The sequence below is a fragment of the Castanea sativa genome, chromosome 7, assembly GCF_040712315.1.
Source record: "Castanea sativa cultivar Marrone di Chiusa Pesio chromosome 7, ASM4071231v1".
NCBI lineage: Eukaryota > Viridiplantae > Streptophyta > Magnoliopsida > Fagales > Fagaceae > Castanea > Castanea sativa.
The window spans coordinates 24,908,255-24,923,783 of NC_134019.1; the positions used below are offsets into that span (position 1 = coordinate 24,908,255).

General features: G+C 32.6%; 1 protein-coding gene and 1 long non-coding RNA gene across 2 annotated transcripts; one reads left to right on the forward strand and one right to left on the reverse strand.

The window, feature by feature from the left end:
* The first annotated feature begins 8,157 nt into the window (after window positions 1-8,157).
* LOC142643712 (phytosulfokines 3-like) lies at window positions 8,158-8,819 on the forward strand. Its single transcript, XM_075818420.1, has 2 exons — window positions 8,158-8,335; window positions 8,440-8,819. The coding sequence occupies exons 1-2, from the start codon at window positions 8,213-8,215 to the stop codon at window positions 8,563-8,565; spliced, it is 249 nt and encodes an 82-aa protein (XP_075674535.1). The 5' UTR covers window positions 8,158-8,212; the 3' UTR covers window positions 8,566-8,819.
* Window positions 8,820-11,811: 2,992 nt separating this feature from the next.
* Window positions 11,812-14,406, reverse strand: LOC142642383 (uncharacterized). Its single transcript, XR_012845652.1, has 3 exons — window positions 13,840-14,406; window positions 13,694-13,725; window positions 11,812-12,247 (listed from the first exon to the last, which is right to left on the reverse strand). It is a non-coding gene; the product is annotated as an uncharacterized LOC142642383 (long non-coding RNA).
* Window positions 14,407-15,529: the final 1,123 nt, after the last annotated feature.

Sequence of the window (15,529 nt, forward strand, 5' to 3'; positions counted from 1 at the left end):
TCTTTTATTTGTTCTTGTTGTATACCTCTACCTCTATGTTCAAAGTGATAGTGATTAGTCTACCTCACCACTTACCTCTATGGCATGCATCAAATGGTCCCAGCCATCTACTATCTTTTTTGGGTAAGATATCATCCTATAAAGAAATATTCCTAAAAAAAGTCATGGCTGGAAACTAAATATAGATCCCTTTTCCCCCTACCACCAAATCACACCCTCTGAATCCCTTGACCGTGGGCCCACCTCCCTTGTATTAGCTAGGTACAGGTTGGTGGTGCTTCGGCCCTTGTGTGCTTGCTCCACTATCCTCTGTTTGTCTTCTTTCATCCCCACGCCGTTTTTGCTGTAGCAGATTGGTTTTGTTTCGTCCTGCTGCGTGTCTTCCCTGCCCATGTTTGTCCTCTGTGGAAAAGGGTATGGGCTCTTGGGGCTTGCCTTGTTTTCTTTTGTCTTTTCTTTGATTTTGTTTTATTTCTCCTTCACGTGTTTTCTGTTGCTAGGTTTGTCTTATATCTTCATGTGTTTCTTGCTATATTTGTCATTCCCTTTGATTTGACCTTTCTTTTCTTCATGTAGTGTTTGCTGCTGACACTTTCTGCCGTTCTTTGTTTCTTTTCATCGTGCTTCTTCATATTAGTTTTCACTCCTATCCTTTTATACAAAAGGATTTGGGCCTTTATGAGTTAAATAATATTTACTGAGTCAAAAGGGTCTTGGACCTAATTTTCCTTAATCTGCCAAAGTCATTCTATTGAAGAGCTACATACTGCAGCAGATTTGCATTCTACTGCAGATATGTATTCTACAACAAATCTGTATTCTAATGCAGATCACTTCCCCTTGCATTTCTTTATTTGGGCCTTTCTTACTCTTCGATCTTCTTAGTGGGCCTTTGGGCCTTACTTTTTATTGGGCTTTCTTCCTCATGGGGTTTTGGGTACAAATTTGCAGAAAACGAGCATCAACAATATACTTTAGAGGAGCTCATTTCTTTTCTAAAACCCACAACATAACCTCTCTAGGGATCATATCATATATGCTTTCGTTAGGTAATAAAAACCACATGAAGATCTTTATAGGCTACTTTATATTTCCATTAGACATCTAAGTAAGAAAATAACTTCCATGATAGATCATCATGACATAAAATTAAATTGATTCTCCAACATTATTGTTTCATGTACATATTCAATCACCCTCTTGTTTCTATTCCAATAGCTTTTTCGGTATTATTATTATTATTATTGTATCACAATGCTTTAAACTCTTTTGGTCTTTTCAAACTATTGAACAATTTTTTTTTTTTTTTTTCACATGCTCACAGTTCTCACAAGTAGGGTCACTAACAAAATAAAAAGAAAAATGCAAGTGGGAAGAGAGGGAAAAATGGTTTTAGTAAATAAGAAAGGAAAGCTATGGCATTTGGAATTGTAATATGATAAGTAAGTCATACTAATTTGTACTTTTCTTAGATTTTTTATTGTACCAAATTACATTGTTATTCTTGGAAGAATTTATAACTTCTGATAAACTTGGAAGAACTTCAAATGTGTTATTGAAATAAAGTAATCTTTGTGATATTCTTTTCGGCTTTAAAAAATGAATTTTTACCATCGCTCCCCCTTGGTGTGGTAATCACTCTATAAGTATAAATGCTTGTGGGATGTGGGGGGAGGGGGCAAGGGCCGAGGCTCAAGTCTCCAGGAGGGAGCTTCACACATATATACACTTAGATTAGGCTAGAATAGAAATTCTATTTTGTATAAAAAAAAAAAAAGAATTTTTATTTTTTTTAATTTTTTTATACATCAAGGATAATAGATGGGGACAGACAGTTACCTTACTACATATTTCAAGCTCCGAAATGGTCAATACTTTTTCCAGCTTTCAAGGGGGCAATTAACCTCATTCGCTCCGCCATTGTTAGTAGCCTAAGTCTTCTTATCATATCCACTAAAATTTTTGCATCTAATTTAATTTCCATGGTAGAGTGTCCAAGCTGCATATATCTCTCAGGACCACACTGATTGTGATCCCAATTGCCTTTGAAATCCATTAACTTTGTTAAACCCATTTTTGCCCGCCCACGTATGTTTCTTCTACTAAAATTTGACAAACAGATTGTTTAAAATATTAATTTTTTTTCCTGTTTTATTTTGAACTAAGCATGGCAAGATCTCCACTCTCCAAAGGGTTAAAATTTTACATGCTAGAAGATATGCTCAAATTTATGTTCAAGTACATCCATCCTTTTCTCATATTCTTCTCTCCTCCCTCCAAGCATTTACGAAAAATTTCAATTAGTCAAAGATATTGATAACTTCTTATGGGTATAATTGAAATATATATATATATATATATATATATATATATATATATATATATATATATATTTTTTCCAATCTTTGGCCAATAGCCACAAGATATCCACTAAAACTTTAGCTTTTAATGAAGAGACGCAAGTGCTGATGTACCCTCCACCAAAATGGAGAGAAACCCAACATAACTTTGTGGTCCAATCCAATCCCATCCCATCCCATCCCTCTTTGCACACCATTGTTGAGAATTGAGATGAGGAAAGGTGCAGTTTCTCCACTTTAGTAGATGGGAAATGTTGGCCAATATATGTGGCATGATTCACTTTGATAAACCAGCATAACATAAGCATCTGTCTTATTTAGGGCAGGCAAATTTGCTTTTAGGTATGCACAAGAAACATGCGGTGTCGCACCATCATATCGTTTTTTATTGTTCTGATGTCTGACTAAGATGATTGAGAGATGGCATAACAATGAATTAAAAGAGTTTCTGGCTGAACTTAAGAACATAATTATGGATTAAACCCAAATAACACTCCTGATGAATGGATTCTTCTTGGCTTTTGTCCCAAAAAGATCATATATACTCCTATTTCTATTTGCTCTACAAGACCAATAAAAGGTGATAAAAATATTGTTTCACAAGTAAGCGTTTTCATAATTGCATGTTTTGTCAAGATAATTGTAGTTAAGACTTAAGGGACATTGTCTGCTACTCTTTAAAAGAACAAAGTTTCTAATCCTCCTTTCCATTGTTGTGAGTTGTGACTAAGGTATGATAATAATAATAGTTAGTGTATAACCTCGTGAATATGTATGAGAACATTTAGAAACAATCACAATTACACATATATATGAGTTCAAATTTTACCTAGTACTAGAGTTACAACTTACACATTTTTTTAATCCATGAATTTTTAAAATATGTAATGGTCTCTCATTTTATATATGATATGGTTTAGAATCTAATTGAGTTTGGTCTCTTTGGTTTTTGCATCCAATAATTTACCTACCACAGAAATTAAAAAATTAAATAGGACATATAACGCAAATTTGAACTCCAATTTAAAATCTAATTGAATTTTGACTTTTCGATTTTTACACTAAATAATTCATTTGACACAAAAATTTAAAAATTAAATAAGACACATGGTACAAAATTGAACTCCAATTTAGAATATAATTGGACTTTCTTGAAATTTTGACTTTAACCCTCTATATATATATATAATGATTATTATTATTATAATTGCATGATTTCGAATATAGAATAATCAAATTTTAAGTTTGTAACTTGACATGGGGTCTAATCAACATTATGCAAACGCACTTAATGAGATGATAAAAAAAAAAAGCAGCGTTAGTTTTTATTTACTGATCTTGGGCCCCCCCCCCCACCCCCCAAAAAAAAAAAAAAAAAAAACTGAAGTATTTTACTAGATTGCGTTATTCATGAGAGAGAGAGAGAGAGAGAGAGCCCACCTTACGTCCTTTAAAAAAAAGAAAAAAAAGAAAAAAAGAAGAAGAAGCATAAACCGGTATTTCTCGACTCTTGTGCAGTACATCTGTACATGTTACCAAAAAAATAAAAAAACAAAGACTTGTGCAATACCAGCAAAACAAATGATTTAAATACATTTGGATTAATTTTATTATTTTGATGTACAATTTTTTAAATACTCATTTTTTAAAGGCACAAATACAGTGATATTTTATCAACTTTTAACAAATAAGTAAATAATTTTAAGCTAATCTAAGAATATTGTTAGTATTAATATTAAGCTTTGACTATTCTTGTTCATAAATAATTTTTTCCTTAAAACTAATCCTCTATGGTAGGTGTGAAACACAAATATTAGTATTTGTGTCTTGTAATGAATAATTTTAGTAGAAAAGCCAAAAATTCATTAAAAAAAGGTGGGATTAACTCAAATGCATATTTTGGCTTTTAAAATATGAGGCTAGCCACCAAATCTTATTTGACATGAAAATAGTCTCAACTCTCAACTGCAGTATTTAATGGTAAAAAATAAAAAATGGGCACAGTTGTCCTAAAAAAAAAAAACCCCGTGAGGTAGAACAGTGGAAGCTTCTTAATTTCACTACCAATTAAATTAATATTCTCAATCTCATGCTTTAGATTCTTTTACTTTTCTCTTTTAAACTTTTAAGCCACCAACCCCACCAGCAATCGTTAATTAATTTAATTTTATAAAGAACGGTCCACTCTTTAATCTTTATACCCTTTCATTGCATCAAGCTGCTGATGTTATTGTTGTTGGTCCTCCACTTCTTCAAAGTTCAAACTTTTCTCTCTGTTTTTTGAGGTGACACTCTTTCGAAGTTCAAAGAGAATGACGATGAATTATGATTTATGAGCAAGTCTCCATTGATTAAAGGAACCAATGATTCAATATCACATTTTTAGGCAAAAAGCTCCACTAAAACTCTATATGGACTACAACCAAAATCATCATAATTGTGCTTTACAACTCTGTTCCCTGAATTTGATGCAACTCGTGGTTGTTTTTGTCAAATTACTTTAGTGTCACAGACTCACTGCCATAAGTAATTTTGATTGGGTTAAGCGCTCAAATTAAGTATTAATAAATACCTAATTATTAATTGTAATGTACATTTTATTTTTAATTAAATAATGCACATTTTCAAATAAAAAAAATACATTTTTTTTTACACGTATAAATTCATTATGGTTGTTGGAGGTATATGTATAGTTTGAATTTATTTTTTGAAAAATACATAAAATACTATTTAATAAAAGGGAAATTTAATAGGTGTTCTAAAGACATCAATTTAGGAAAAAATTTATAAATTTTATAAGAAAAATATAAAAAGTAATTGATTTCTTTTGAAATTTTTTTATATTTTCAATAAAAGTAATATCAAAATGTTTCTAAAACGATTAATTAATAAATGCCTTAAAGGCACTTATTAACAAAATTATTTAATTAAATATTAAATGCAACTTAACCTCCGTAGACAATTGGTTAGCAAAAACCATTTTGAATTTTGATCCGAATGCATGGAATATGTAGTATTTAATCGTTGAGGTCGATGTAAAGATGCGATTAAAGTAATCAATTTTAGAGGGTCACTTTTGTTCTAGAAATCAAAGAAAAAAGTCAAAAAACACAAGGGCAGAGGATGGCTCCAATTAGATTAGAGATTACAACGTAAAAGCTCATTTATTCTTGCTGACTAACAATGTGAAAACCTCCGGTGGTCTAATTTGAGTTTTTAAAAATCTTTTAAGTATCATAAATTCTCTTTTTAGGCTTAAAGAGTTATTTGGTTTCCCATTGATATATTCTTTCACACCTCTTTAAATATTTTCGAGTCACAGAAATTTGTCTCCTTTCCATCTTGTTAAATTTCTTGGCCATCAACATCATATTTATATTCATCATCAAATGTATTATAAAAAAATAAAAGAAAAACTTCCAATATGATATGTTTGAATATATATGTATCATCTTGCTAACTCAATTACACTAGTAAGAATTGAGGCTATCAATTGGTTGGAAATCACGTCTCATAAAGTGGAGGTTACTAATTTGAATCTCTTCTTACTCTCTCCTTAAGATCAGCTCGAGAGAGAGAGAGAGAGAGAGAGAGAGAGAGAGAGAGAGAGAGAGAGAGAGAGAGAGAGAGAGAGAGAGAGAGAGAGAGAGAGAGAGAGAGAGAGAGAGAGAGAGAGAGAGAGAGAGAGAGAGAGAGAGAGAGGAACTATTATAATATTGACAATGCCAACTCTTAAACGATGTAGTAATAAATGGAAAAAGATTCTGAATGTTCAAAAAGTGTGTAAAAAACTTATGAACGTTTAGACCTCCAATATACAAATTACCAAAACAAGCTTATTATCAAACAATGTATGTGCGGAATATGAAAATAAGCTAAATCAGAATTGGTAAAACAATCTAAATCGGAATTAATCACAACCACAACAGCAGTTAAAAGGTAAAGATTAAGGGAAGAGAGATGCAAATACAAAGACAACACAACGATGTGTTATCGAAGAGAAAACCGAAGTCCTCGGCGTAAAACCTCTTCGCCGCTCTCCAAGCGGTCAATAATCCACTAGAGAATGAAGTTGGGACCCTCCAAGCCTAATTTACTCAGTGTACCTAAACCCTGCAAGCTTCTTGCTCTAACGAGGTTACGCTAAACCTTTGTCTTCTCTAGCTTACTAGATCCCGCAATAGGCCCATTGCATCAACCAAAATGAATTGGTCCCTTTTTAACTACTTCCCAAGTATCAAAATGCCTCCTCACAGATATGAGTATGGTGAGATAGGGATTCGGCTAATGTACCTCTCAAGGATGTAATAATGGAGAGGGTGAGAGTAGAGGAATTTTGGAGAATCAAAGGATGAAGATTGTGGATGAGTCAATCTTGTTTTTCTCTAGGGTTTCTCTCTCAAAATTCTCTCTAGAAGCCATCTACAATACGTGAGAATAAGGGTATTTATAGTAGGGTGTGTATGAAATGTGAAAAGTCGATTTCAGCCAAACAGGGCATTATGGCGACTCGAGCTCTTGACTAGAACGAGTCGCGAGTTTGAGTTGCGAGCTAATTGCCTGGCTAGCTAGAGGTTTTGTCCTGTAGTGCGACAGCTGGCGTGACCCTTCAGCTCCCCCTGCATGCTTCACACGTGTGCCTTTTTTGACGACTCGCCAGTCGCAAGATCCAATCGCGAGCCCCTGCTTGAATGCACATTCTTGAGCTTTTCTTCACATTCTTGAGCTTTTCTTCACACTCTTTTGCACACTACCCTTACATGATTCCCACCTAATTACAGAGTTTCTAAATGCTGAATTACAAGCAAATTGGCACAGAATAAAGCCAACAAAATGATTGAATAAATTTAATCTTACAGATTCCCTATAAAAAAAATGGAAAAAGATTCTCTTCATTTGTTTTGAATGGAAATTGTCAATTTCAAAGTAAAAATTTATGTAATTACTTGCTTATGATTTATATAGTGCAAGTGGCGCCACATCAACTAAAATTTTATTATATCAAATAAAAAATTATTCTAAGTTTAAATTATATGGCACCATATTTATCTTTAAATTAATGAAATACAAATAGAGAAAATTTTGAAATTAAATGTGTAAAATACATTCCAAGCATGTTTCTACTGTAATGATTGTGTTTGCGTTATGTCTATATGCAGTGTGTGATGGAAAGGTCATCCAAAATTAGCACCACACTTTAAGTAATGATAGTCACATACTCCTTATTACATATTCATTGTATATATATTGTCACATGTTAAAAACTGTAAATTGTGAAATCATGTTTTTAAAATATGATTTCACAATATGAAATAAAAACACAAATTCAAAAGTAAGTGTAGACAAAATTTGCAATAACAAGTATGTAACAATATTTTTGCACCAAGTTATTGCTCCAAAAAGTTGAATTCCTAAAGCCTAAAACTACCCCCCCCCCCCCCCACCTTCTTTTTTTTTTTTTTTTTTTTGTGCTTAGTAGGTGCGTTTTGGATGGTAGGTGCAATTTGGATAAATTCCTTCCTCTCTCTACGATAAATAGAGTTTTTTTTATAAAAAAAAAAAAAAAGAGAGGAGAAAATGAAGTTAATTTTAAAAGACCATGAAGAAAATAAAAGGGTAGTTTTGGCTTACTGCTCTTATCATACTTCTAGAATTTCTCATAATTTTCAACAAGTTCTCATCTCACTTTCCTTTTGTTTATTATTATTATTATTATTATTATTATTATTGCGTTATTCCTTCTTTGCCCCTCATTCCCAACAACTAAAATCTCTATAAATTCATGCCACACAGTCCCTTCTCTCCGTGTCTGATGCTCCTTTGACAGTTCTAGTCTTCTACAGAGTATCAAAATGTGGTCAAAGCTCAGCACCATTTGCATGGTTGCTCTCCTCCTCTTCTTCACGCTAACCTACGCCACTGCCCGCCCTGAGCCCACATTTTCCGATGCCACTCCAATCAATACTCAACATGTGGTACATAAATTTCCTAATATTATTAATATCAAAACCAACTTTAAATAGTAGTTTTTTGATAAATCTTTTATGGGTTTTGCTTAATTTTTTGTTTTGTTTTGAAGGATGCTGAATTAGAGAAGGTTATGGTGGAAGACCTTTGTGAAGGAGTTGGGAAAGAAGAGTGCTTAGAGAGAAGAACACTTGCGGCTCACCTTGATTACATCTACACTCAGAAGCACAAGCCATGAAATTTGTCTTACTGTATTAATTCTGATAATTTCTGGGTTATGTGTATGTGCCTGTAATTTTATATACTATGTAGTAATAGCTGCCATAGGTTTTGTTTCAAGAGCCTAGTTAAGTATTTTTCTATATCGATCACCCATTGTTTTGTTTCTCCTTCTTGTAGGGAAAGAGTTTGTCTGTATTGGTATAGAGATATTTATATTCCTGTGTAAATTTGGTAGAGATACTTTCTTATGAAGATTTCTCTTTCAGTTTCTTTCTTCTTCTTTTTTAGCCCTCCATCTTATTTGATGAAGAAAAAAAAAGGTGAAAATAGCATACCAATTTTTTTTATATATATTATATAATTTGAATGTTGAAATTTATTTTTCAAATCAGATTAAAATTTTTACTTGATTAATCATTAATCAGTGGTTTCTTTGACATTTAAGCAACATCTATTAAATTGTTAATTTTACCCCCCCAAAAAAAAAATTCAATATTTAAGCCAAAAATATAGATTTAGGTGACCATTGAAACAATAAGCATAAGTAGTGTGAGAGGGGGAGCTATATATTTTACCATCAAAATCATTGCCTAATATGATTATGTCGTAAAATTATTTCTTACTTTAATATAAAAGAATATTATGAAATTGGACGCGTTGATTCTCTTTTGTCGTGGAACTATAATTTGGTACGATTCCCTCCTACAAAATTCTTAGTTCTACAGGACTCTTTCATGTGTAAACAAAAAAGCCATGGTGTACCTTCATCTAAATCTGAAAGGGTTTCAAACGCCCTTGTTCACAAGGTTCCTGCTGCAATATTGTTATTATAACTAGACTTTCACCTTCATTTGTACGTAACAAAGGTCGACTTTTTCTTGGAACCATATAGTCTGACCAACTTATCTACCGTTTACAAGGTCAAGGAGTACATCACCAAGCTTTCGATATAATTAGAAAATAATAAATGTAATCTTAATTAGACAAGAAAACCTGGCACGTCATTGTCCTAGAAAACAATGATCAAAAGGTCAAGAATTTTATATATTGCAATAACCCATTTGACATTGTTTCGTGAAAGATTGTGAAACCAAACTCCTTTGATCAATTATGAAGTTGTTTACCATTCCTTGATAATATTAGTTGAAATGGTAATTACCTTGTTGTCAGCAATAAAGACACGTACAATGAAAGATTAATCCATGACACTAGCAAGTATAGGCATCTTCATATAATACTTTCTCTATGTCATATAATAGTCAAGATCGAATCAAGATTGACTTATCCTAACTATTCTTGTTTTCTTTCTCTAACCTGTTCTTTTTATTAAGTTTTCCCTCCGGAATTTCATTGTCCTCGTTGAGGTCACTTCCAAACAAAGACAGATTTATTTTTTAAAAGAAGTTTTTCTTTAAACAAAGAAATGCCGCCTTAGCCATAAAAACAGGAGGTCTGGCCTAGACATTGTTGTCAGCATTGTCATTCAATCTACTTGAGCTCTGCACAACGGTCTAATTATTTGTCTCCCATCATTATATGATAAATGCAAGCACTGTTACAGGCACAGCAATCACCATTACCCTGCTGTTTGATGGTGTCATCAACAACTATTAACCACGTGTCTTGAGCTCTGCGCTATAAACAATACTATATTGTTGCTAAACCTGCAGGAGTACCTTACCAAACGAATAAGAAACACATTCTTTAGAAAACTACTGTTTTGGCAATATCTTTAGTCCTAGATTTTTATGACCACATCTTGTCAAATTTGATGATTCTCGTGCTTAAAAACTAGAATTGGTTCAATCTCACAGACGATATGATGTGCATGTATTCATGCTAGACACTCAAATTATGGGCACAAGGGAGGCAAAGCCATAGGCTTAGTAAGGTTTTGGGCTGCAGCAGGTTGTTCTGCCTCTTTTGGTCGTGTATAACTACACAAATAGGCTATGTTAGCAGCATGACATTTGTTGTATATATAGTTATATACATAGATAGGTTGTAATAATGATGTTTGAGTTTGGAGAGTGTTATTTCATAAAGTCAATAAAGTGAAAATTCAAGTTCTAAAATTTACTAAGTGAAAATTCGAAATTCAGTAGTTTCAATCAATTGAAACTTTTGCTTGATCGATTGAAATGATGGAGAAAATAATCTTGAAGTCTCTGGATGATTTGATCGCTATTCGATTACTGTTCGATTGATCGAAAAGAGCATTTGATCGATTGAAAGGAACTCTCAACCGATCGAAATTGTGAAAAACTGAATTTTCTGCAGAATTCTCTAGTGACTATTCAGAAAGTTTGAAGAGGTTTCAAGCCTTGTGAATGGTTTTATGAAACATTTTAACCCTCCATATGTGCTTTTTGATGAAATATAACCTTATGGGTATAAATAGAGGCTTATGTTTACTTGAAAAATAACTCTACAAATTAGTAAGTTAGAGAGAAACACAAGAAATCTTGTGGTTATTCTATAAAATTGCTATCTGTAGAACCTAATAATTTGGTTGTATCTTGGGGACAAATTTGCTATAACCCTTTAGTAACAAGAGTGTGTGGGCAAATATTGTCTAAGGATAACAATTTTGTGTCTCCCAGTTATTGATTTATGTTTGTCTTTTGTGTTATCCTTATTCTTCCCTTTATTACTTTGCGTATTATTCCCAACAGCATTGACTTTGTAAATGTGGACTAGCTCTGGGGCAACATGTGTAGTGGTGAGCCATGGTTGCATTATATGGGCTTGACCATAGGCAGTGCATGTGCAAATATAGGTGGAAGTAACATAGTATATGGTGGTTACTAAGCAGTTACCACCTAGTTGCATGCAGAAAAAACCTTGTTGGTGTCACTACAAGAAATTTGGTTATTTTCAATGGTTGAAACCATTGAAAAAAGTACTAAAAACTGTTGAAAATACTATTTTCAACGGTTAAAGTAACTGTCGAGAACCGCCATTAAAAACTATGTCGAATTTTTTTTTTTAGCCTATGCAACCGTCGAAAAAAATGTTACACTTTTATCAACGATTAATAAATGTCGAAATATTATTATAAAAGTATTCTTGTTACTTTTTTCCGCATGCACTCAACCGTTGGTAAAAAGTACCTTGAGATAAATTTCAACGGTTTGTAAACATTGAAATAATTCTTTTCTTTAATAAAAAAAATTTTGAATGCGCTTTTTCATATTGATCAAAATTTAATAACCTGATTCAAAACATAAATGTAAATGCAATTGTTCAATTCCAAATTGAATTACAACAGCCAATCAACTACTCTTTTAACACAATGAAACAAATTGTACAAATCTACATAACTCAACTACTCTGTCTATTCCCCTTTACATTTTTAAATTTGAAACATGAATCACTGCTTGCTACACAAAACCTGTTTTGAATAGTACACTTAAAAAGAATTTACAATAGGTAATCCTTGTACACTAAAAGGTATTTGGAGAGTTCTTGTTTGCTGCATAATTTGCTACATTCATCAAGATCATCACCAACTTCATAACTTCTCAAGGTTCTACTTGCATCAACAACATCCTCTTTGTATTTCATGGAATATTGTACTTAAGCATTATTTTCTTTTCGCTTCAAACGCCAGGGAAAAGGAAATATAAGGATCAGGTGAGGAACACATACATCTCTCTAAGGAAATATAAGGATCTAGGAGAGCTTCAGAGACAAATCTGCAAAATGAAGGCATTTGACATATCATCAAAGATGAGTTCAAATCATACAGATTGAAATATTAATGTGCATTACGAATTTCGTAGTGCCAAGCAAAACTTGTGCACGTGCACAAACACAAAAGGGAAGGTTAAGCACATAAATATTCTCAGCTCAACTAAACCATAAGTCCAATAAAACAGGGGTAGGTTCAATTGCAAATAAATACTACAAAGAAGAAATAAAATTCAAGAGGAAGACTTTGACATTGCAAGATTACTGGCAAAAACAAATTAGACAACAACCTTTCAAGATCATATCCTCCCACTCCCAAAACAAAGTCCATGTCAACAGATCCAAATTTAGCTAGCTTAATTTGTGCAATCCCATTGATAATTCACTAATAAAGTACAAGAAAAACCTCGGCACTCTTAGTAAATAATTCTCAGCCCTTTAAAAATAAAAAAATTAAAAAATAAACTCTCTAGTAAGGAAGTAAAAGAACACTAGATATTTGCATGCTCACTTCCTTAACATGAGTCTTCTAACCAAATTACGCTATCTGAGTCTTCTGACATAGGAACTATATGTGACAGACTAGAAGGTCTCCATAGTTAATGCAGGGAGCATAACCAAAATTATTTTGGAATCTATTATTTCAGATTTTCTTTATATCATGGGACTGAATTATTTTAAATTTTTCATTTTTATTTTTCAGCTCCTTAACAGCATACACACTTTGAGCATTCTAGTTAATTACAAATTACTGGTGTAGTAAACTGCCCATGTCACTTTAGCATTCTAGCAAGTCCAAGTCAAATAAAACCTTCCTATCAAATTCAAAAGATACACTAATAATGGGTTTTCGGATTCTTGCATAAGCAATGAAGCTTCCAAGGATCAATAAAGTGCCTAAAAAGGATTTAGCTTTCAAGGGAAGTATCACACCCGTGTTTTCTAAACAAAAACTTATCATAAATCTCTCACAGTTTGAACCATCATCCAACTCAAGATACAAGTTTACATTCTACAACCATCATTGCCATTGGAAACATGAATTCGTGATTCAGCCAACAAAAAACAGAGTATCTAATAAATAAATAAAAGGCAAGTCAATAAAAAAAAAAAATGCAAGTCAGTTTCATTCTCAATGCTCAGTACCATATATTGCACATATGCTGATAATTAAATGGTAAGAATATCCTTCTACATATTCAATCTCAAGAAAAATTTCATAAAAATTAACAAAATTCATTATTAAAGCACATTTGATGGGAACAAAAACAAGCAATAAAGCACACCCCAATATCAACCAATCACTATAAATTAACAACAAAAAAAACTACTATGATCACTAATTCAGCAGAAAATAAGTGAACGCTATAGAATTCCAATTAATAATAATAAAAATAATTGAAAGTTAGGATTAGTTATGGAACAAAGAACAAAAATTAGAAGAAACTTACATTATTAGCTTGACCATCCTTTGTAGTAGACTCTAAAACAAAACACAACGCCATTTAAGAAAGAAACAAAAACCTATATATAGGCATATACACAGGAAGAGAGAGAGAGAGAGAGAGAGAGAGAGAGAGAGAGAGAGAGAGGGAACCTTGGTGGTTTGGGGAGAGAGGAAGTGAGGGAGAATTTAAATATTCACCCTAAAATTTTCCCAGGAACCAAACATTTCAATTTATAATCAAAACATGAAAACGCACTGAATTTGCCTCCATTGAAGAATCGAGATGAATCAGGCATAATGATCTTTGTGTCGCAGTGGCAATTGAGCTTGGAACCCTAGAAAATTGGGGGAGATCAGATGAGGTAGGCGAAGAGTAGAGGAGTTGACAGAATACTTCGACTTCGATTTTGTGAGTGACGATGAGACAGAGCCACCGCGTTGAGAGACCAATAGCTATGCAATTGCCATGACCTAGAGCTTCGAAATTTCCATGATTGAGAGCTATGAAATTGGCTTTGAAATTTCTAAGTTTTGTGTGAGAGAGATTTGAGCTACTAGAGAGAAAATGTGGAACTGTGAGAGCTATCTATAAAACTTTGATTTGTTCTTACCATAGATAAAAGATGTAGTTTATCTTCTACATTCATCAAGCCAATGGATAAAACTTTTATTTAATTTTTTTTTACACTTGTTTCAACAGTTGTGCCAATGTGGAAATAAGTAGGTTAATTTCCTTATTTTGATCAACAGTTGAGTACAGCTGTAGAAACTTAGGAGTTTTATTAACATTTTTTAGTAATGGTAGATAAAAAAATGTTGAAAAAACTCAAGTTTGTTGTAGTGTGTGCTGGAAGCACGGAACGGTTTCAGAACAACAAACAATTGGTCCTAATGAGCAATTCTAATAATTGGTGAAGCAAATCTAGGGGAAAGTTGCTTGTATTTGCTTTTGGTGAGATTGAAATTAGATTTGTATAAATCTAGAATTTATAATTTTTTTTTTGGGTTTTTAGAGTAAATTCATATGTATATCTAATATAATCAATGACCTCCCAAGGCTTGACCATGGTTTCACTTGAGCCATCAATTCAACTTGGGTGGGAGAGTTTTTGACAGTGGCGTGGGTCTACAAATTTTTATAGGTTGATCACTAAGAAGTTTAAATTGTACAAAATTTAATAAAGAGATAACTTGAATATATCAATAGTACCAAAAACACACACGCACATGCACACGCACACACACACACGCACATGCATAAAGTATTATAATTTCATTTTATTAGTAAAGAGAAAAAAAAGGAACTAATCAGAGATAAAGTGAGAATTGAGAATCTTGAGACGGGAGTAATGAAGTGAGAGAGATTTGAGATAATAATAGAGAAGAAAAAAATTGAGGGGGGGGGGGGGGAAGAGAGGGAGAGAATGAGAAAAAGAAATATATGATATTTGCTACAACTGTGAGTCGAGTCGCTAAAAAGGGAAAATTATTGCAATTGCAAAGCCAAATAGAGCATAATTGCTAGCATCACCAAGGAGAACTCATGACTATAGTATTTCTCTTAGTACATTTTTAAGGAAAAATGAAATTAGAGTTTATTTTTATGTAATGGATTGAACGAGTTAAAAATTTGAATGATCATAGATTTTTATTTTTATTTTATTGTTTTTGAATTAGGATTTTTGTTGAATAATTTGTTCACTTATTGTTTGGTCTAATATTGTTTTTGTTGTTATTTGAGCTAATTTTTATTTTTGTTAATTATACCATTTTTTAAGGGGTTAAGGATTATGTTTGAGGGGCAAAAATAATTTTTGGAGTTATGCTATGTTTACAATAT